Source organism: Oryzias latipes, chromosome 13, assembly GCF_053564925.1.
Source record: "Oryzias latipes strain Hd-rR chromosome 13, Olatipes_Hd-rR_3.1".
NCBI lineage: Eukaryota > Metazoa > Chordata > Actinopteri > Beloniformes > Adrianichthyidae > Oryzias > Oryzias latipes.
Genome location: NC_136249.1, coordinates 17,626,465 through 17,647,500, shown reverse-complemented (window position 1 = coordinate 17,647,500; position 21,036 = coordinate 17,626,465). Strand labels below are relative to the sequence as shown.

General features: G+C 42.1%; 1 protein-coding gene across 1 annotated transcript; it reads left to right on the top strand.

The window, feature by feature from the left end:
• Positions 1-599: 599 nt before the first annotated feature.
• On the top strand, positions 600-20,634 carry alp3 (alkaline phosphatase 3). Its single transcript, XM_004075719.5, has 11 exons — positions 600-757; positions 2,607-2,723; positions 2,962-3,077; positions 3,555-3,729; positions 5,089-5,261; positions 5,341-5,481; positions 7,547-7,616; positions 9,158-9,292; positions 18,445-18,636; positions 19,200-19,316; positions 19,678-20,634. The coding sequence occupies exons 1-11, from the start codon at positions 694-696 to the stop codon at positions 19,986-19,988; spliced, it is 1,611 nt and encodes a 536-aa protein (XP_004075767.1). The 5' UTR covers positions 600-693; the 3' UTR covers positions 19,989-20,634.
• The last annotated feature ends 402 nt before the right edge of the window (positions 20,635-21,036 follow it).

Genomic DNA, 21,036 nt, shown 5'->3' with positions numbered 1-21,036 from the left:
AACACAACCGTTTCATCTGTCAGTCAAATGTTTTCGGCTTTTGACAGAAAAGTTGACTTTTAAATTGCGTTCTTTGCATTTCTGTCAATCGTGTCTTTTATACATGTTTTACATCTAAATATTGCTGTTTTTTACGTAAAAATTACAGATGATTGACACAATCTTTTAATCTTAAAGTCAATCATTTTTTTACGAAAAAAAGTCTTGCCTTTGTAACTGGTTTTTGTTGGATTGTCTTGGGGATTTTTCTTCATCAGTGTGTTTGCACACATGGGCAGATAAAACATGTTCTTATCTCTCTAATACATTTGTCAGAAAATAGATATGTCAATAAGCTCCGCCCCTTGGACTTTCTCACTTACATAAGATTTGCAGCATCACTCTGTCAGCTAAAGTGAAACCAAAGCTTAAAAAAACAGGTTTTGAATACCATGTAGTACTTTTTCACTCTAGTACTTTTCAACCAGTCTGAATGGTACTTTTTACCATTTTCTTTTACCATTTTTGTGATGCTGCTTTAGCGCAGCATCACAAAAATGTCTTTAGACATTCAAAAGACAGATCCTGTCTCCGAGGTTTCCCTCTGCCCTTCACAGTATTTATGGCTCACCGATAAGGTTCAGTTGTGATTAGAGATCATATTAAAGTCTTGATGCTGATCTTCAAGGAGAGATCTCCTGCTTGAGCGTGGACATGGAGCAGACATCAGTCTTCGTGTTGGTTCTGTTTCTGCTCTTGGGATCCTCCAGAGCTGCAGGTGAAAGCGACATGACTTTAAACTGACTTTGATCATGTTCTTCACTTGAGTACTTTTTCTTTTCTTCAAACTTTGAGTACAAATCTGAACGTGTCACAAATTTTACTGTATAATGTTAAGCTGTGGATCGTGAACCTTTAGATTGTTATTTCTTTAACCACGGTTTATTTACCACTGAAGGCATGATCATGTTTTCACACAGATTGTCAAGGATAATTGAGATAATCCTAACTCCTTTGCACCACAGATGGTTTGGGATTTGTTTTATGCTCAGTTGGATAGTTAACTTTTAGTTCTGTGAAAGTTAATTGATGTCCGGTTTGTTTTTCTGATGCTGTTTTCAGATGATGATGCTCTCCTTTCCCCAGAACCATGAGAACTTCTCTCTATCTGTCCTTGAGCAACTTTCTAAAGCTTCTTCTGCACATTTTCTTTTTTTTTTTTTTGCTGATCACAGGGGCCTTAAGATGACTTTGATGTTGGATTCTCTTTCTACTTTTTCTGGTTCACCACAATGCATTTTAAAGTTTTATTACATGTTGATTCAGGATCTGTTTCTGCTGTTTTACGTGTACATTACTCCACCTTTCTTCCCATTTCTTATTCTTGAGCTCAAACTTCACCTTTTATCCTTGAAAGATAGTTTCTTCTGCAAATGCAAAGGTGCTTGTGGAGTTGCAAAACAGCTTATCAGTGTTTCCCTGAACCAGTGAACACACATGTTTATGGTGCATGGAGATGCACTGCTGTAGATACGAGTGCTGTGTGCACACGTGACATGTGGTGAGGTTTGTGGCGGGTAAGGCTCTGACTGTTTTAGATTCAGATTTACAAACAAATGAACCTAACAAATTTACAAACTATTGTGTTTCATTTCTCTAATCGGCACCTTTTTATATTCCCAGCAGCTTCATATTTTGCCAATGAATGGTTCGGTATGAGTCCTAAAACCACCAAGGTGGATGCTACAGACAGACCATAACATAAACACAGCACCATGGCGGACGCACATTCTCGCACACACACTGCTTACTTTTTGATGAAGTCCACACGTCTCCCTCTGGACAAAATCTTGGTGACTTTTGTGTAAAAGTCCTCATCTTCTTTTAGTTTTACAAGTCTCTCAGTCTCCATGGAAATGTGTTGGTCCAGCATTGATCAGGAGTAGCTTCGTTCATCACAGATCTTGATTAGTTTTGTATCTGTTATTTATAAAACCAAATATGGATCCTCATTTGGGTTTTAACACTTTTCTTTTTCTGCAAAAGACAAAAGTTTGCACACTTCTGTTTACGGTTGAATTTAATTATGAGTTAATTATCAGTTGGCTGCGTGCAGGACTTGCTCTTGGGATACCAGGGATTGTTTCTTAGGGGGTAAAATGAGCTTCATCCAGTGTGGGTCCTTGGTCAAGACACTTCACAGTACTGCCCAACCATGGGGCCAACAGGAGGCCCAAGTCTGGGTCCCCCTGCCGGTCCCCTGCCCAGATAAAATACAGGGTTTTGTCAGGAAGGGCATCTGAAATATAAATGTCTGCCAAACCACCTATGCAAATCAGTGAAAGCTGATTTACTGAGGTAACCCCTGAAGGAATATACTTCAAGGAGAACAACAAAATTAAATGTAAGAAACTTAAATGTAATCATTTGTCTGGTAATAATAATTAATAATTGATACTTTATTTATCCCACAATGGGGAAATTCTTCTCCGCATTTGACCCATCCCCTGGAAGAGCGGTGAGGGAGGCAGTAGCGTTAAGGGTCTTGCCCAAGGGCCCTCACTGGGTGATGTTTTTTAAACTGTATCATATTCCTGGGGCAACATTTGCTTCATTGTTACCTGCAGTAGAGGAGGAGAACCCAGAGTTCTGGAGGGCCCAGGCCAAGCAGACGCTGCAGTCAGTTCTGGACAGAAAGCTCAATACCAAAGTGGCTAAAAATATCCTGTTTTTCCTGGGAGATGGTAAGTTACCCAAATGCTCAACAGTGCTTCCAAAAAGTCCAACGTGTGGTCAAAGTGGGTGTGTATCTCTTTCGAGATGCACACATGAAAAGGATTTACGTGAAAAAGAGTCAGAACTTTATCTTTCAGCAGTTCTTTTAACTATTTATAGTTCACAGAAAGCTTTCAGAAGGTTTGAGAAGAGTTTTTAAAGCTGGAATTAGTAAAGATGGTTGAGAAGCTCCTGTGCTTCAATCAGGGATGGGAATCACAACCTACACAGCTGCTCGGATCCTCAAGGGTCAGCTGCAGAACCAGTCAGGGGAGGAGACGGTGATGACCATGGACACCTTCCCCTATGTGGGGCTGGCCAAGGTGCATGCACACACAAACATACATGCACACACAGACGCAGTGACACGGATTTCAGTGTGGACAAACATGCAACTACCTGCAAATAACAGGCATTCATTTGCAGAAAAGAAACAGATTTCTGTTAGACTTTTTCCTCTTGGAGAACTGTTTCTTCTCACTTCACATGATGGATGCATTTACATATATCTGACAGTTGTTTGAAGACAATGTATATCTGTATTTTAATTTGGTGAATAGTCAAACAATAAATTAATATGAATTAAACAACAACAAACAAACACACAGCATCAAGCACACAGACAATGAAATTGCAAAATGTCAACATTTGTTTTTTCATGTCATAATACAATGTCTGCGTGTTTTTTACGTGTGGGTGTGTGTGTCTCTGTGTGTGCATGTATTTATCTTTGTGCACGTATGTTTGTCTGTGTGCATGTCGGTGTGTGTGCATGTGTTTTTGTGTCTATGTGTATGCAGACCTACAGCGTGGACTTTCAGATTGCAGACAGTGCAGCTACAGCTACAGCTTATCTGTGTGGAGTGAAAACTAACCTGAACACAGTTGGGGTGAATGCTGCTGCTCGTAATGGCATCTGCAGAACTCAGAAGGGGAACGAGGTCACGTCCATCCTGAAATGGGCTAAAGATGCTGGTATGACCGACACACATGTAAAAACCAAGACAATGTTTTCTTGTAAACATAGAACCATGCATGGATAATGTATCTCGTGCATAGCGGACTGAAATCTTTCTGCCCAAGCCTGCAGAACAGAGCTGGAGCACAGTGACCAACAATATCAACGTAAATAAATCAGTTATGAAAAGACCAAAGCACAAAAACTTAGCCAATTAGAGTACATCAAAAAAATGAAAACTGTAAAATATGATGATGGTGGCACTGATGGCCCATTGACGGTGAATCCATCTTCACCCAGACAGTAGATGGATAGGCTCTAACAGCCCTGTGACTCCAAACAGGATCAAGTGGGTTCGGAAAATGGTTTAATAGCATTGATGAAGCACCTTAAGGTCAGAGAGGTGGACAATGGCTTGGAGAAGGGTTTGCATTTTGGCCTGGAATGTGGAGACACAAACAAATGTAAACTTAAAAGCAGAGGGAACAAACATTAATTGGTTAGAAATTAGCTGGAGATCAGACTAAAGAGGTGGATAAAGAATGAATGAATAAATGAATTAAACCATGAACCACACTGGGCCATCAGGGCGCCACTCTCCTTATGGCGGCCTTAGGAAAATGGTGCTACGAAGAGAGAGGCAGGCTCCTCATCATGCCAGTGCACCATGAGAAGAGTGGTGCCATAGGGAGAGTGGCGCCATCCTAATGGCGTCAAGTTGCCATAAAGTGGGTGGCGCGATAAGGAAGGTGGTGCCCTGCCCAAGACATCAGGGTGGCCACTTTCCTCATGGTATCATGAGGAAATTGGTGCTGTTAAGAGAGTGGCGTCCTCCTTATGATTTCAAGGTGCCATGAGGTTAGTGGCTCCCTCCACATGACGTCAGGGTGCCATAAGGAGGGAATTGAACTTCCTCAGTAAAATGATTCCAAAGTTTATCTTCACACAATATCTCTCACTAAATAGTAAGATTATGGAAATAGGGATTGCTGAACCAGGTTTGCATGAATCACTCTCATCAGAAAAAGGTCTGGCTGAGGTCGAAGAAAATGTGTTTGAAGCTGAAGCAGCTGAAACATCTTCAACAGTGGGACTGATGCCACTTCCTGCCTGCAAAAACAGTCTTTGACGAAAGTAGAGTTTATAGCTGACATCTCAGCTGTAAACTGTGGAGCTCTTTCAGTGTTACTGCAGCACCTCACCCCTGACCATAGGATCAGGTGCATGCACACATCCAGAGGTCATAAATACAGAAAGCCTGAAAGGCCTTGCCACGTTAATGTTTCTCATTAAAAAACAAACAAACAAATTTTCTACCTATTTTTACCCCTCTGACAGTGGTCAGCATAACTTCTTCTGCTGAATTCATATTCCAGGTAAGTCTGTTGGAATAGTAACAACAACACGAGTTCAGCACGCCACTCCAGCAGGCAGCTATGCCCACAGCGCCAGCAGGACGTGGTACAGTGATGCTGACATGCCAGATTCTGCCATAGGGGAGGGATGCACTGACATCTCATCACAGCTACTCAAAAATGTCGACATCGATGTGAGTTTCTTCCATCATCTGCAGAAGAACTGCACGTTTTTAGAAGTGCTGATGTATTAAAAACTCCCCCCTCTTGTAGGTGATCATTGGTGGCGGCAGACAGTACATGACTCCGAGGGGGACCAAAGACCCAGAGTACCCGGCTGATTTCTCCTCTGGAGGCAAGAGACGAGACGGCCGCCACCTCATCCAGGAATGGCAGAATATGAAAAATGGAAAGGTAGTGACTGTCCCTCACAGGAAGTAAAGGGTGGGGCGGGATACAACCTTTTTACAGTCTTCATGTCAGTGTAAGTTTTATTGGATCTTAGTGCTGCACTTGATTAAGTTAAGTTAAGTCAACTGACTGGAAAACTAGGTCTCACAAGTATTTTGTGTCAAGTTGTAACTTCACATCTGAATCAGCAGAAATTGGTTAAATGTGGAGTTCCACAAGGCACCATCTTTTGGCCACTTCTATTTAACATCTACATGGTCCCGCTAGCTCAGGTTATAAAGAACAACAACATTAGTTACCAGAGCTATGCAGATGACACCAGGAGGCCCAGTACATGCTCTTGGTAAAACCAATGAGACAATGATGACTGGATGTGCCACATTTTACTTCAGCTAAACAAAAGCAAAATTTTGGAGTTAAAGAGAAACGGTTGGAGGTCGCTACAGAGCTTCAGTCTATTCATCTAAAAATCACCAACCGAGCCAGAAATTTAGGTTTAGTGATGGACGCAGACTTACATTTTCATGAACATATAGAGTGTCACACAATCAGCCGACCATCATCTTAAAAATAAAAAAGAATTAGATATGTGATGTAAGCAGGACAGGGAGAAACTGGTTCATGCATATATCTTTAGTCAAACTACTGCAACAGTGTTTATACATGACTACCAAAATAAATAAATAAATAAAAATCAATCAGGAAGCTGCAGCTTATTCAGAACTCTGAAGCTGGGGTTTTCACAAGGACCAAAAAAGTAGACCGCATTAGTCCAGTTCTGAAGTCTTTTCACTGGCTGCCTGTCTGCCAGAGGATGGACATTAAAGTTCTGTTGCTGGTTTAAAAAGCTTTGAGAGGGTTTTTACCTAAATACATGACTGACCTCCTGAGCCAGAATGTACCTGCCAATATAGGTGCACGCATTTGGTCATTTGGATCTGGTCTTTTGTCTGTTCCTAGAGTTCAGACAAAACCTGAAGTAGCTGCATTCAGCTTCTATGCTCCACAGATCTGGAACATACTGATTAGTTTGTATACAAAGGTTTATATCCAACTGTTACTGTAAGATGACTTTGAACTTTCTAAGTTCTCTTAAACTTAATTTAAATGTTTATGTAACCCTTGTGCTATCTTAGATGACCCCACCCTTACATTGACGTGTTCTCCCTACCATGACAAAGGTGGATAAAGGTGGAAAGATTTCATGTAATCCATGGACACCAGTGAAGATCACAAATCATTGAAGAAAAAAGGTTCAGCGCACTGTCTAGTGGGTCTAGATGACCCAACTCCCAATGTTAAAGTGCCTAGGATAGCACAAGTGTTAAATGATCAAACGTTTCTAATTAATGTTTCATGTAAAGCACTTTGAATTGTCTTTGTACACAAAATGTGCATGTACACTTGCCTTGTCTTTGAAACCTCCAGTTGTAAATGGTCCTTCTCCAACCTGTAAAGATGGAGGAGTCTGACTCTGATTAACAGTGGACGTCAAAGATATTTGAAAATCCGCTGCTTCACGTTTCTGTCTGCACTGTAAACCTGGAGCCAGATCCAGGTCACTGGTCACGTGACCATGAACTTTAGAGTTGTGGTCACATTCTGCTCCTTGAGACTCAAGCCTTGACGTTCTGTCTGCTCTTTATCAAGTGGCTGCAGCTCTCAAGTGAGCCTTATGAAGATGGAGCTTCTGATAAAAGTCTGGCCTCACCAGGAGCCTGATTGTCTGCTTGTGGAGGCAGGGCTACCGCTAAAGTTCACTCAATCCATCAGATTGAATTCAAAGAAACTAACTTTTTCTATCTTGACATTCTGGAAATAAATATATCTAATGGGTTCTTAGTTATCCACTAAAACTCTGAGACAGAAACTGGACAAGATGGAAGATTTCACGTCTGCTTGATGTTCATCAGTTTGCTGGAATGATTTTAACAGTGGATCTCCCTGAAGAAGAGGCCAAAGCAGTGAAAAGAGAACAGGCAGTGACTCACAGCAAACATTAACATGTCATCACCTCATCTTAATTCACATAACTGAGTATTTATGGCCACTTTTATACGTGTTGCAGGCAGCCCATTATGCATGGAACAAGACAGAGTTTGATGCCATCGACCCTGAAACCACAGACTACCTCATGGGTGGGTTTTTCTTTTCATTTCTTAAACATTTTGCTCCACGTGAAGGAACAGACCTCAGTGTTGAAGATCAAAACATCAATGGTGTCATTGCAACAAACGTGTCACCATGTCAGTTGTGTCCTTGTATCATTTATTGTCTTTTATCTTGAGGGTCTCATTTTTTCTCTTCATGCAGCCTTTCCGCTCTACATGATGCTCTTGAACAGCAAAACACGGTTTGCTGCAATCACTGGACTGTTTTTGTAGTTAAAACTTTTCACATCTGCATTTGTTTTTGTTAGATACTGTACTTTAATTTACTGATCCTGTTGTTAATTTGAGTTATCATTCTGGTCCATGTATTTCTTCAAATTTCACGGAGAAATGAGCAAACACATTTCAAGAAACTCTGTTTAAATCAGTTCTAGAATGAGTCTGCAGAGAGCCTCTAGAGCACTAACATGTAGCACAATGCAAATGCTGACATTTCCAGGCCAAGTGAAATAGTGAAATTGGATGAACAATGCCAGGTTTTTTTTTTTTGGGAGCTGTGTCTGCATTAAGCTGCAACCGTGAATTCATAGTCAAACCCCCCCCCCCCAAGAACAATCTGGTTTCAAACATGAGTCACTGCAGAAAATGTTTAAGATCTTCTGTTTTAGTTTTAAAAATAAAAAAATTGTGTTTCATTTTGTGAATAGATTTTTTCTTCTACATTAAACTCCCACCCCAATCCTCTTTTGATCTATTGTTAAACCATTCCAAGTGGTCTTTTCATTTTGATTATGTCAGTTTTTAGCCAAAATCAAAAAACCTTCGTCATTTTCATAGTTTCTGCAGAGCAGTAGTAGTTCATTAGTAGTTCACCTCTGAGTTGTGGGCGGAACCATTAGCGTGGAGGAACACTGACACCCCTTCCCCTCCTTGTTGCTGAGAGCTCTCTGTTTCCACGCTTTTTCACTTGCTTCCAGCCTGGTGCAACAAAAATGAAGAGCAATATTGGACCTATCTGTTTTGAGCCAGATGCCAGCTCAGTTGAGGAAAACTATGGATCTAGTCATTTACAAGTGGATGCATCAGAAAGAAGTGGAGCAGGGAGGATGTGGCTTGCCGACTGCAGATTTTAAGTCACAACTACAAATTTTTAAATGGCATTTCTTCGTCTGCTCCTGATTCACAACAGTTTGACTAAAAATATACTCAAAAATGCAATTATAAGCTAAATTTTGTTTATAAATGTACTCCATCATCAGAAAACTGTTCTAATGGACAAAGAGCAAACCTCACTGTGATCAGAGATCATAAGAGGTTTTTGTGTCTTTAATGTTCCTCATCATTCATCCTTTTGGTTCCAAAAAGTTCTTGAGGGAAACATCTGTTTGTGTATCAGAGAAAATCTGTCTACCCCTCCACCTTCATTTTGGGATGAGAAGATGCAGAAAAGTGGAGGCTGTCGTCTTGCTTTTCTCCTTGGATGATTGTGACTTTTAACTCTGCCATAAGTCTGCTGCGGAAGGGAAAATGTGGATGAGCATTGATCTTGTTTTGTGATGCCTCTGCAGCTCTGTTTGAACCTGGTGATCTCCGTTATGAGGCGGAAAGAGACCCCAGCATGGATCCATCCATCATGGAGACCACGGAGAAGGCCATCCGTATTCTGCAGAAAAACCCCAAAGGCTTCTTCCTGCTTGTTGAAAGTAAGAGTTTAGATATTCAGACTTGTAATTTAGAGGATCATCCTCTTTGTAGGCGGTTGATGTTGCTGTGGTCACGTGAAGGGATGCACACATTCATCCTTTGAAAGCTGTTTTCAAATCCATGTTACGTTTTCAATGAACCGGTACAAAAAATAGTTTTGTTCATAAAAGTTTCAGGAATTAATCAATTTATTATTACCATGATGTCATTTGATTTTTAAAGTAATGAAAACAAACAAGGTTTTTGCAGATGAACATCTTAAAAAAAGTCAATACGTTATTATGTGTTCTAAACATTGCCTAAATTCAGATTTACTTTTTTACAATCACATCTGAGTAAATGAACTTGGAGAAAAGAAAATTTCAAACACATTTGTAAGTCACTTGTGTGAAACCAAACACAACTACAGTCTTCACAGGAATTCAGTTTTGTTGGTAGAAAAGTGCTTTATGTTGCTTTAGACCAGGGGTCGGGAACCTTTTTGGCCAAGAGAGCCATAAACGCCACATATTTTTAAATGTAATTTCGAAAGAGCCATACAATAATGTAGAGTTTCCCACACTGAGGCACGGAGACTTAACCTCTTTTAAGGTTCTTTATTCTGGTTACTGTAGACCACAACAAACGCCGTAAAATTAATTCAGCAACTCCTTAATCTCTCCTGTCGACACGAGACGAGAGAGAGCGCTTCTACCAACTTTATATTCACCTGCTCCCGCTCCAGCCCTCCCATTTCCCTTATTCGGCCCATAGCTGAACCCCATTGGTCCAAACTACCTAACAACAGGCTGAGCGACAGAACTGAGAGCCAATCAGATCTCTGCTTGATGCGGTCAATGAACTCCAGAACTTATAACGCGGCCCAACAGCCATCCAACTCAGTCCGCGACAATATGTTTAAAACTAAATATACAAATGAATGTGTGCATTTGATGTAATTTCAACATTTTTAAAGTACAATAAGTCTGTGGATTCTTTTTAATAACATGGTTATGCTGTTGCTGATAAATGATGAGTATTTCTCGTGGTAGTTTTGCTGATGGTCTAGTCTGGTTGATACGTGGTGAGTTTCTGCTTCACGCAGGCGTTGAGACTTTAAACGTGATCTTAGGTCTGAATGTTCTGTAGATGTGACAAAGACTGCTCACATGCAGACGGGGAGCCAAACACACACTCACACGCCGCAGTGACTGACGGGCAGCGGGTTTTACGTTTTTACAATCCCTGCGCGATTCACCTGCTGCCTGTCCCCACAACACCTCAGCCCCACCCCCCTGCTTTCTCCCTCACACATCCCGTCCCCGCAACTGCGCGCTCTTTCTCAGAGACGGGAGCGCGCACTTTTAGGCACGGCAATTCACAGGTTTCCAGTTGGTACAAACTCTGTGAAATTATAGATAATAGTAAACTGATAGCGCTGGCGCAGATTTTTCTCTCCAAGCACCGCTACTATTGCGCGCCTCTTTTTTTTTTTTTTTTTTTTTTTTCGCGCCCGAGAAGGACTGGACTAATGATAAAAAAAGTATAATTAAAGATTTGTCTGCGAGCCACATGTGACCATCAAAAGAGCCATATATGGCTCGCGAGCCATAGGTTCCCGACCCCTGCTTTAGACCATGTGACGAAGTAGTGTCACAGGTTGCAGGGGGATATTCCAGAAAGCATGTTTAAACTACCCTGACTTTATGAGTTAGCGTTATGAGTTAGCGTAATTACGCAGGACTTGGTAACCCTGGGTTAATGTGCGTGCACGGCAAGTACATAGAGACCAATGGATCGCCGATTTCCGGAGTCACCATGGAAACGCGTGGAGAAAAGAGAAAAAAAGAGAACGCTATACTTTAGTGAGACGGAGTCGGTGATTTTAATGACGGCGTATGAAGATTATACGTCCATCAAAAAAGTAATACGGCTGCATCATCAAAAGACAGAGTTTCTGCTTGGAGAAAAATAACGGACAGAGTAAACACACGAGTTTCTGATCTTATTTCCAATTACATTGTGACGCATGCATATATATTTATTAATTATCCTACTTTGACAACTACAATTACAACAATTACTTCTGTTGGTAACAAGTAATTGAGTTAAATTTATTCAACATAATTTCTTACGTCTATCCAACTCAATATTTTTTTTACAACTCAAATTTACATATTTATCGAACTAAATGTTATTTTATATTAATCCAATTCAATTGAATGTTTTTCCGTCTAAATTTATTGTACTTCTAGAACTCTCATATGTCTAAGTTTGAACCTCATTTTTATAAAGAAAAATGAAAGAAGCAAAAAGGATTCACTACTTTATATAACTTACCATTTCACCTATTTTGATATCACAATCCTGAGCAGTAGTGGTGCCAAATGAACCCATCATCCTCTCTCTCCCTCTCGCTCATGGTGCAGAAAGAATTAAATAACAAAATAACTAGACGAAACACAGTAAAACAACTAAACAACTAAACACATTTTGGTCAAAAAGCCACACTTAAACCCAAATCTGTCCAGACAGGCAAAGGGAATGGTATCCCACAATTCCTTGCGGTTGCGATCTAACAGCAGCACCAAAGTTACACCTACTTAATTGAATTAATTTGAATGAAAGAAAAATAACTGTCTGAAAACTACGTGTTATTTTTTAGATGACCTAACTAAAAAAATGATTTATCTTAACTAAAGCAAATAATTAAGTTAGATCAATCTAAATAATTTATCTTTCCAACATCCATACGTGGTCTTATCCCGCTCTTATGGTGGAAAAAGTATTATCAGAGCTTCTCCATCCACTAAATCAGGGGTCGGGAACCTATGGCTCGCGAGCCATATATGGCTCTTTTGATGGTCACATGTGGCTCGCAGACAAATCTTTAATTATACTTTTTTTATCATTAGTCCAGTCCTTCTCGGGCGCGAAAAAAAAAAAAAAAAAAAAAAAAGAGGCGCGCAATAGTAGCGGTGCTTGGAGAGAAAAATCTGCGCCAGCGCTATCAGTTTACTATTATCTATAATTTCACAGAGTTTGTACCAACTGGAAACCTGTGAATTGCCGTGCCTAAAAGTGCGCGCTCCCGTCTCTGAGAAAGAGCGCGCAGTTGCGGGGACGGGATGTGTGAGGGAGAAAGCAGGGGGGTGGGGCTGAGGTGTTGTGGGGACAGGCAGCAGGTGAATCGCGCAGGGATTGTAAAAACGTAAAACCCGCTGCCCGTCAGTCACTGCGGCGTGTGAGTGTGTGTTTGGCTCCCCGTCTGCATGTGAGCAGTCTTTGTCACATCTACAGAACATTCAGACCTAAGATCACGTTTAAAGTCTCAACGCCTGCGTGAAGCAGAAACTCACCACGTATCAACCAGACTAGACCATCAGCAAAACTACCACGAGAAATACTCATCATTTATCAGCAACAGCATAACCATGTTATTAAAAAGAATCCACAGACTTATTGTACTTTAAAAATGTTGAAATTACATCAAATGCACACATTCATTTGTATATTTAGTTTTAAACATATTGTCGCGGACTGAGTTGGATGGCTGTTGGGCCGCGTTATAAGTTCTGGAGTTCATTGACCGCATCAAGCAGAGATCTGATTGGCTCTCAGTTCTGTCGCTCAGCCTGTTGTTAGGTAGTTTGGACCAATGGGGTTCAGCTATGGGCCGAATAAGGGAAATGGGAGGGCTGGAGCGGGAGCAGGTGAATATAAAGTTGGTAGAAGCGCTCTCTCTCGTCTCGTGTCGACAGGAGAGATTAAGGAGTTGCTGAATTAATTTTACGGCGTTTGTTGTGGTCTACAGTAACCAGAATAAAGAACCTTAAAAGAGGTTAAGTCTCCGTGCCTCAGTGTGGGAAACTCTACATTATTGTATGGCTCTTTCGAAATTACATTTAAAAATATGTGGCGTTTATGGCTCTCTTGGCCAAAAAGGTTCCCGACCCCTGCACTAAATCATCTTCAAATGGACACGCCATGCTGCTTCACCTCTCTGAAAACAAACTAACCTTCAACTATACCTGCTCCAGACCAGGTTTTGTTCAGAGCATGAGTTGCTATGGCAACTTGACCCTGAAACATACCTCTGTTTTTGGAACCAAAAGCTGAGGTTATCCGCTTCTTTAGCCTCAAACTGTGGTAACTAGCATAACCTGCTTTCTGGAATACCCCCCAGTCTTGGTTGCCGTGGTGGCAATAGGCTCTCATAAAATCAGTTTAATTCTTTCGCTGATTATTTTTTTGGGATCAATAAAATCCCAAAGTTTGAAATTTGGAGTCTGCTGGCTTGGTCATCTTATTTTTGAGTGATTTATTTCCTTACTGCTGAGAAAAAGGGGTTTTCTCACAAACTTCAGGAGAAGTTTTTTTAGAGCTGATTTCTGCTGCAGCAGCTCCACCCTGAACCGTTTGATGTTCTTCTGCGGCACATCCAGTGGCTTACATTGATTCGGCCTGAAGCTCGGTGGCTTTGCTGCAGTAGCGTGTTTCTGTTCCACACGGCTGCTTCGCCGGCCTTCTCATCCATCTCTCCTTCTCGGAGCAGCCTCCGGGGACTCTGAGCCTCTACTCGGTGTCTTCACAATGACATAAAAATAACAGGCAAACGTATAAATAGAAGCAGACATATGGTGCACCCAATCACTGACAGCTTGCAGAGATCACAACTTATTAAATGGGGCCTGTGGACGTCATCTTCCATCATGGGAAGAAGAGTAGACAGGAGATAAAAGATGTCCTGCTGTTAAACGGAAAATCTTACAAAAATGAATTTAACAAATCACACTCGGGAGTGAAAGTAAAAGTCTGAATAATCTGAGGCTCACATGGAGTCGTCTGCAAAAAATCAGATCGTCCTAAAATGTAAAAGAAAAAAAAAGTCAAATTTAGGTCAAAAGGAGCATCAATGTTAAAATTTAAGTCAAACATTAAATTAGCGCTTGTCAGATTAAAAAACAGGAGTCAATAAATCTGAGATGAACCTCATCAAACAACAGCTGACAAGAGGTAGATTCCATCAACAAGCAGCTCCTGATAAGAGTTGTCTTTACAAAGAACAACTCAACATTAGTGAGATTTGTGGAACAGCGGATTGACAGTATTGCGGGGTTAAAAAAAACCTCTTTCAGTTTGATTTAGAGTTGCTGAAGTCACTGCTAATCTCCTTTGAACAAGGGTGTCCAAAGTCTGGCCTGTGGGCCAAATGCGGCCTGTGTTCAAATTTCTACTGACCCGCAGGCTCACATTATGATAAATGCGGCCCCCAAGACTTTGTAAGACTTTTTTGTATGATTATTTGATTGTGATTGGCTAAATTAGGTTAGAAGCTGTTGTAAAGCAGTGACAACAACCTGTGGTTACTTGACCTTCAGAGCTTTAAGGGGTCAAATGAAAAGAACAGATTTATTCATTTATGAGTACAAAATAAGACATCTTAAATGTGTTATTTTACCATTCATATGTTTAGAAGTAGATGTACAGTGAGCATTCAATAGTGATTATGTAACGTTTCATATGACTCCAGATTTGATTATGACACTTTTGGTTTTCCAAACAGAATTTTTCTTCATCATATTTCTGGTCTTCAAATCAGAAATTCACAGTGATTTTAGGGGAAATGTATTCAGATGTATTTCTATTTTATATGAAGAAATGCAAAGTATCCAATTGCAATATTATCTTGATTAGATATTTAATTTGTGTTTATTGTTATTTGCCCTCTTTGCACAAAGTTTGGACAGCCCTGCCTTAGAATCTGAAGAACAGGGTCAAATTTTGCCACCAGTTTTATTATTTATTTATTTAATTTCATTTTTTCTCTCAATAGTATTGTTTCTTTTTTTTTTTTACATTCATTTTTGGTTGCTGTTTTTTACTGTGACCTAAAATTAAAAAACAGACAAAGAGTCAAAATATCTTTAAAAGCCACTAAAATGTTCTTTGGTTTTAAAATCTAATGCTGAATCAAAGTTGCTGTCAAAACTTTATCTTTCTGATTTAAATCAGCTTCAGGCCTGTTGTGTTTCATTAAAATAAACCTGTTTATGTAAAGTGACTTCTGAATCATCCACAACACTTTAGACATACCGGATCGGTCGAGGCCCGGGTTAACAACGACCGCCACCGATGCTGTTAACCTACAGGGTGTCGGTGGAAATTTGACTACTGTTGGTCGAAGAAAGAGGGGAGGCAGAAGGGTCCGTTGCCAGAGAGAGAAGGGAAAAGGCAGGAACATAGGTTTGAGAATAGGGACTCTTAACGTTGGCACAATGACAGGGAAAGGCAGAGAGCTGGCAGACATGATGGAGAGAAGGAAGGTAGATGTACTGTGTGTGCAGGAGACAAGGTGGAAGGGCAGCAAGGCACGTAGTATTGGAGGAGGATACAAACTTTTCTATCATGGTGTTGATAGGAAGAGAAACGGGGTAGGAGTGATTCTGAAGGGGGAGTTTGTAAACAGTGTTCTAGAGGTGAAAAGAGTCTCAGACAGGATGATGAGCCTAAAGTTAGAAATTGAAGGGGTGATGGTGAATGTAGTCAGTGGGTATGCGCCACAGGTTGGCTGTGAGTTAGAAGTGAAGGAGAGATTCTGGAGTGAGTTGGATGAGGTCATAGAGAGTTTTCCCAGAGGAGAAAGAGTTGTTATTGGAGCAGACTTTAATGGGCATGTTGGTGAGGGCAACAGAGGTGATGAGGAGGTGATGGGCAGGTTTGGTGTGAAGGAAAGGAATCTGGAGGGACAGATGGTGGTGGACTTTGCGAAGAGGATGGAAATGGCTGTAGTCAACACTTACTTCCAGAAGAGAGAGGAACATGGAGTGACATACAGAAGTGGAGGTAGGAGAACTCAGGTGGACTACATCCTATGTAGACGAGGTCATTTGAGAGAGGTTAATGACTGCAAAGTGGTGGTAGGAGAGAGTGTAGCCAGACAGCACCGCATGGTGGTGTGTAAGATGACTCTGGAGGTCAGGAAGAAGAAGATAGGGAAAACAGAAAAGAAGACCAAGTGGTGGAAGCTACAGAATGAAGAAACTTGTGAGGAATTTAGGCAGAAGTCGAGGCAGGTCCTGGGTGGTCAGGATGAACTTCCAGATGACTGGGAAACTACAGCAGAGATTATCAGGGAAACAGGTAGGAAGGTGCTAGGTGTGTCATCTGGAAAGAGGAAAGACGGTAAAGAGACTTGGTGGTGGAATGAGGAAGTACAGGACTGCGTCCAGAGGAAGAGGTTGGCTAAAAGGAAGTGGGATGTAGAAAGGACTGAGGAAGGTAGACAGGAGTACAAGGAAGCGCAGCGTAGAGTGAAGAGAGAGGTGGCAAAGGCCAAACAGAAAGCTTACGATGAGCTATATGACAGGCTAGACACAAAGGAAGGAGAGAAGGACTTGTACAGGCTAGCCAGACAGAGAGACAGAGATGGGAAGGACGTGCAACAGATAAGGGCGATTAAGGACAGAGATGGAAAGGTGCTAACAACCCAAGAGAGTGTACAGAAAAGATGGAAGGAGTATTTTGAGGAGCTGATGAACGAGGAAAATGACAGGGAAAGAAGGGAGGAAGATGTGGTTGTTGTGGAGCAGGAAGTAGCAGAGATTGGAAAGGATGAGGTTAGGAAGGCTCTGAAAAGGATGAAGAGCGGAAAGGCCGTTGGTCCTGATGACGTACCTGTGGAGGTATGGAAGTGCTTAGGAGAGACAGCAGTGGAATTTCTAACAAGGTTGTTCAATAGGATTTTAGAGAGTGAGAAGATGCCTGAGGAATGGAGGAGAAGCGTTCTGGTCCCGATCTTTAAGAACAAGGGTGACATGCAGAACTGCAGCAACTATAGAGGAATAAAGTTGATGAGCCACACAATGAAGCTGTGGGAAAGAGTAGTGGAAGCCAGGCTTAGGAAGAAGGTGGAGATTTGTGAGCAGCAGTATGGTTTCATGCCCCGTAAGAGCACCACTGATGCCATTTTTGCTTTGAGAATGTTGATGGAAAAGTACAGAGAAGGTCAGAAGGAGCTGCATTGTGTGTTCGTAGATTTAGAGAAGGCGTATGACAGGGTGCCGAGGGAGGAGCTGTGGTACTGTATGAGGTCGTCTGGAGTGGCAGAGAAATATGTCAGAGTAGTTCAGGACATGTATGAGAGAAGTATGACGGTGGTGAGATGTGCTGTAGGTCAGACAGAGGAGTTCAAGGTGGAGGTGGGACTACACCAAGGATCAGCTTTGAGTCCTTTTTTGTTTGCTATGCTGATGGACAGGCTGACAGACGAGGTAAGACAGGAATCTCCCTGGACAATGATGTTTGCGGATGACATTGTAATTTGCAATGAGAGTAGAGAGCAGGTGGAGGAACAGCTAGAGAGGTGGAGGTTTGCTCTGGAAAGAAGAGGTATGAAGGTCAGTCGTAGTAAGACAGAATACATGTGTCTGAACGAGAGGGATCAAGGTAGAAGCGTTAGGTTACAGGGGGCTGAGGTGAAGAAGGTGCAGGAGTTTAAGTACTTGGGGTCAACAGTTCAGTGTGATGGGGAGTGTGGAAAAGAGGTGAAGAGGCGAGTGCAGGCAGGTTGGAGCGGGTGGAGGAAAGTGTCAGGAGTGTTGTGTGACAGAAGAGTGCCAGCAAGACTCAAAGGAAAGGTGTACAAGACAGTGGTGAGACCAGCTCTGCTCTATGGGTTAGAGACGGTAGCAGTGAGACAGAGACAAGAGGCTGAGATGGAGGTAGCAGAGATGAAGATGTTGAGGTTCTCCTTAGGAGTGACCAGGTTAGACAGGATAAGGAACGAGTACATCAGAGGGACGGCTCATGTTGCCTGTCTTAGCGACAAAGTCAGAGAAGCCAGACTGAGATGGTTTGGACATGTTCAGAGGAGGGATAGTGGATATATTGGTAGAAGGATGTTGGAGATGGAGCTGCCTGGCCGGAGGGCAAGAGGACGGCCAAAGAGGAGATATATGGATGTCTTAACAGAGGACATGAAGTTGGCTAACGTTAGGGTAGAAGATGTTCATGATAGAGTGAGGTGGAAAAGGATGATTCGCTGTGGCGACCCCTGATGGGAAAAGCCGAAAGAGAAAGAAGAAGATGTAAAGTGACTTCTGAGCAAAGGAAAACAGTGTTCTGTCCCAGAATCTGCTCCACCTTCATCTTGTGTCCTCTGTGTCTCCAGGCGGGAGAATCGACCAGGCCCACCACCAAGGTAACGCCTACTTGGCGCTCCACGAGGCCGTTGCTTTTGACGGGGCCATTGCCAGGGGCCTGGAGCTCACCAGCGAGGATGACACTCTCACCATCGCGACTGCTGACCACTCCCACCCTCTCACCTTCAACGGCTTTCCATTTCGAGGACAAAGCATTCTGGGTAAGTGCAGCCTGATCTTCTGCATAATTAATATCAGTTCCTCCGTGAGGTTGATTCTTTAGACGTCTTTGCTGTTTTCGGAGTCTTCCAAACCAAAGGTCTTCTTCTGGAAGACGTGTGTGTCACCAGATGACCAGGAACTTGGTTTCAGTCCTCGTTTTCATCCTAAATTTAGTGGTAGGTTTGTGGATGTGAACAAATAGCGGTTTGAAACACACGGTGTAAAAGATTCAGCCACCAAAAAAGCAATAGAGAGCTTTAAAGCCCATATTGATTTGAAGATGATTGTGTTGTGATGTTCCCACCTTCCTGCCCTTCTCCTCCTCCTCATCCCTGCGGAGCAGCAGTGATTAATGGGACTGTGAGACTCTAAGCTCTTCATCAGCAGGGAGCCTCGCCAGGCTTAATAGCTCATCTGGAGAGAAACAGCGAGACAGTCAACAAGCTGGAGACCTCCTGCAGCTCCCCTGGGATCCAGAACCGCTCCTGCAATGGTTGTGTGTGCGCAGCGTGTGAACTGTGAGGAGCAGGACTGCATCAAAAGGGATGCTTGTGTGTTCCAGGTAAATCTCCACTGTGGGGCACAGACATGCTACCCTACACCACGCTGATGTACGGCAACGGACCTGGACACAAAATCGTTAACGGGAAACGACCGGACATCCGCAACGTCAACACAAGTAAGAAACATTTGCTTGTTTTCCCACAAATGAGGATCAATGGACTGCTTGAAAACTACAAATAAAGATATAAAGATGATGAATAGTAAGAAGAAGATTTGAAATCAGATTCAAATCGGAGGAATCCTTATCTTCATCACCATCTGGGTCCTGAAGCAAAGAGAGTTCCCGCCGCCACACCTCAGAGAAATAACCAATAAAAAAAGTCACCACATTCTTCTAAGGACCAAGTTCTTGTAGAGTCACTTTGGGGGTTTCATTTAGTTCCAACTGCTTATTTTAGATAAACTAAGCTGAAGGACTTCTGTTATTGTCATGTTTACCCCCCCACCCCCCAAAAGAGTAATGCTTTTCCCTATAGACAGTATGGAATACATCCAGCTTTCCGCGGCCCCCTTGGATTCCACCACCCACAGCGGGGAGGACGTGGTGGTGCTGGCCCGTGGACCCATGGCCCACCTCTTCAGTGGAATCCAGGAGCAGAACTACATAGCCCATGCTATGGGCTATGCTGCCTGTGTGGGGGCTGACCTGAGGCACTGCCAGGAGCACATCACACCAGCTGTGGGTCGAACCAGCATCTCCCCCAATGGGAACGGGGCAGCTGGAGGCTCGGCCACGCCCATCAGCATCCTCCTCGCTTCGCTGCTGGCCCTCAGGATCCTGATGTGAGATGTCATCTCGATATGAGGCATCGTCTCCTCAAAACCATCACTGGTTAGAGCAGTGAGGAGGTTCTGAGCTGATGAGAAGATGCTTTTGGAGCACAGTTTAGCTGCAAAACATGTTCATAACAAATACAAAATTAATTTATTATTTTGTCACCAAAAGGCTTTGGACTGCAGTGTCTGTTTTAGGAAAATAAAGCTTAGTACTTTAGAACATGTGTGTTTACATGTGATCCCATCATCCCACACACTTTTTCTGGAATGGGTTATTTTTCTAAAGCTTTAATGAACAAAACATCTCTGATCTTTACATTTTTGATTCCCTGTCATTAAAGTTATTAATAGATAAATAAACCAGTAACTTTGGAAGAGGGATTAAACAAATGTTTTAACTGATCATGTTCACCAACATCTATATGTCTTAAGCAGATTTTGTTCAGTAAAAGCAGTCAAAGCAGTGCATAGTTTGTTTTTCATCTTTTGAGTAAAATCAAACACCGGAGAACATGATGTGATCGTTTGCATGCGCATGTTTCAGTTTTTTCTACATCTTTAGAAAACAGTGTAAATAAAAATTGTAAAATAATTCATTTTTTTCCAAGTAAAAAGATAAAAATAAATAAACAATAAAAAGAAAATTTTATAGCTTTTTTCCCCTGCTTATTATTTTTTCATAGTTGGTATGTACCTGTGAAACTCGAATTGTTCTGAGGGATCTCCTGCTTTGGAAGACCTGGATGCTCTGCTCACATCCAGTATCGATTACTCGTCTTTCAAAGCCTCATGACTCCTCTCTCTGTCCTCTGAGATTGCTGTTGCCAGCCTGGGTCATTCTCATAAAATCCACTGCTCCTGTGCTCACTCAGGCAGCTCAATCATTTCCCTCTGAAAAATCTCCATCCAACCTTCTCTTGTGCAGCCTTGAGAGGGATGGAGCTGTTCTGATGCATTACCTCCGACCCAAAATGTATCCTCATCATGGCTTTCATTAAAAAGAATTCACAAAAGGATGTTAGGACTTCTTCTTAACCCTTGTGCTATCATAGATGACC

Bases quoted from the DNA above. Each gene is read 5' to 3' on its own strand.
- alp3 (XM_004075719.5), top strand. From the start codon at position 694: ATGGAGCAGACATCAGTCTTCGTGTTGGTTCTGTTTCTGCTCTTGGGA. The intron at 3,730-5,088 runs GTATGACCGACA...TTCATATTCCAG, and splicing joins GAAATGGGCTAAAGATGCTG to GTAAGTCTGTTGGAATAGTA. The intron at 19,317-19,677 runs GTAAGAAACATT...TTTTCCCTATAG, and splicing joins CATCCGCAACGTCAACACAA to ACAGTATGGAATACATCCAG.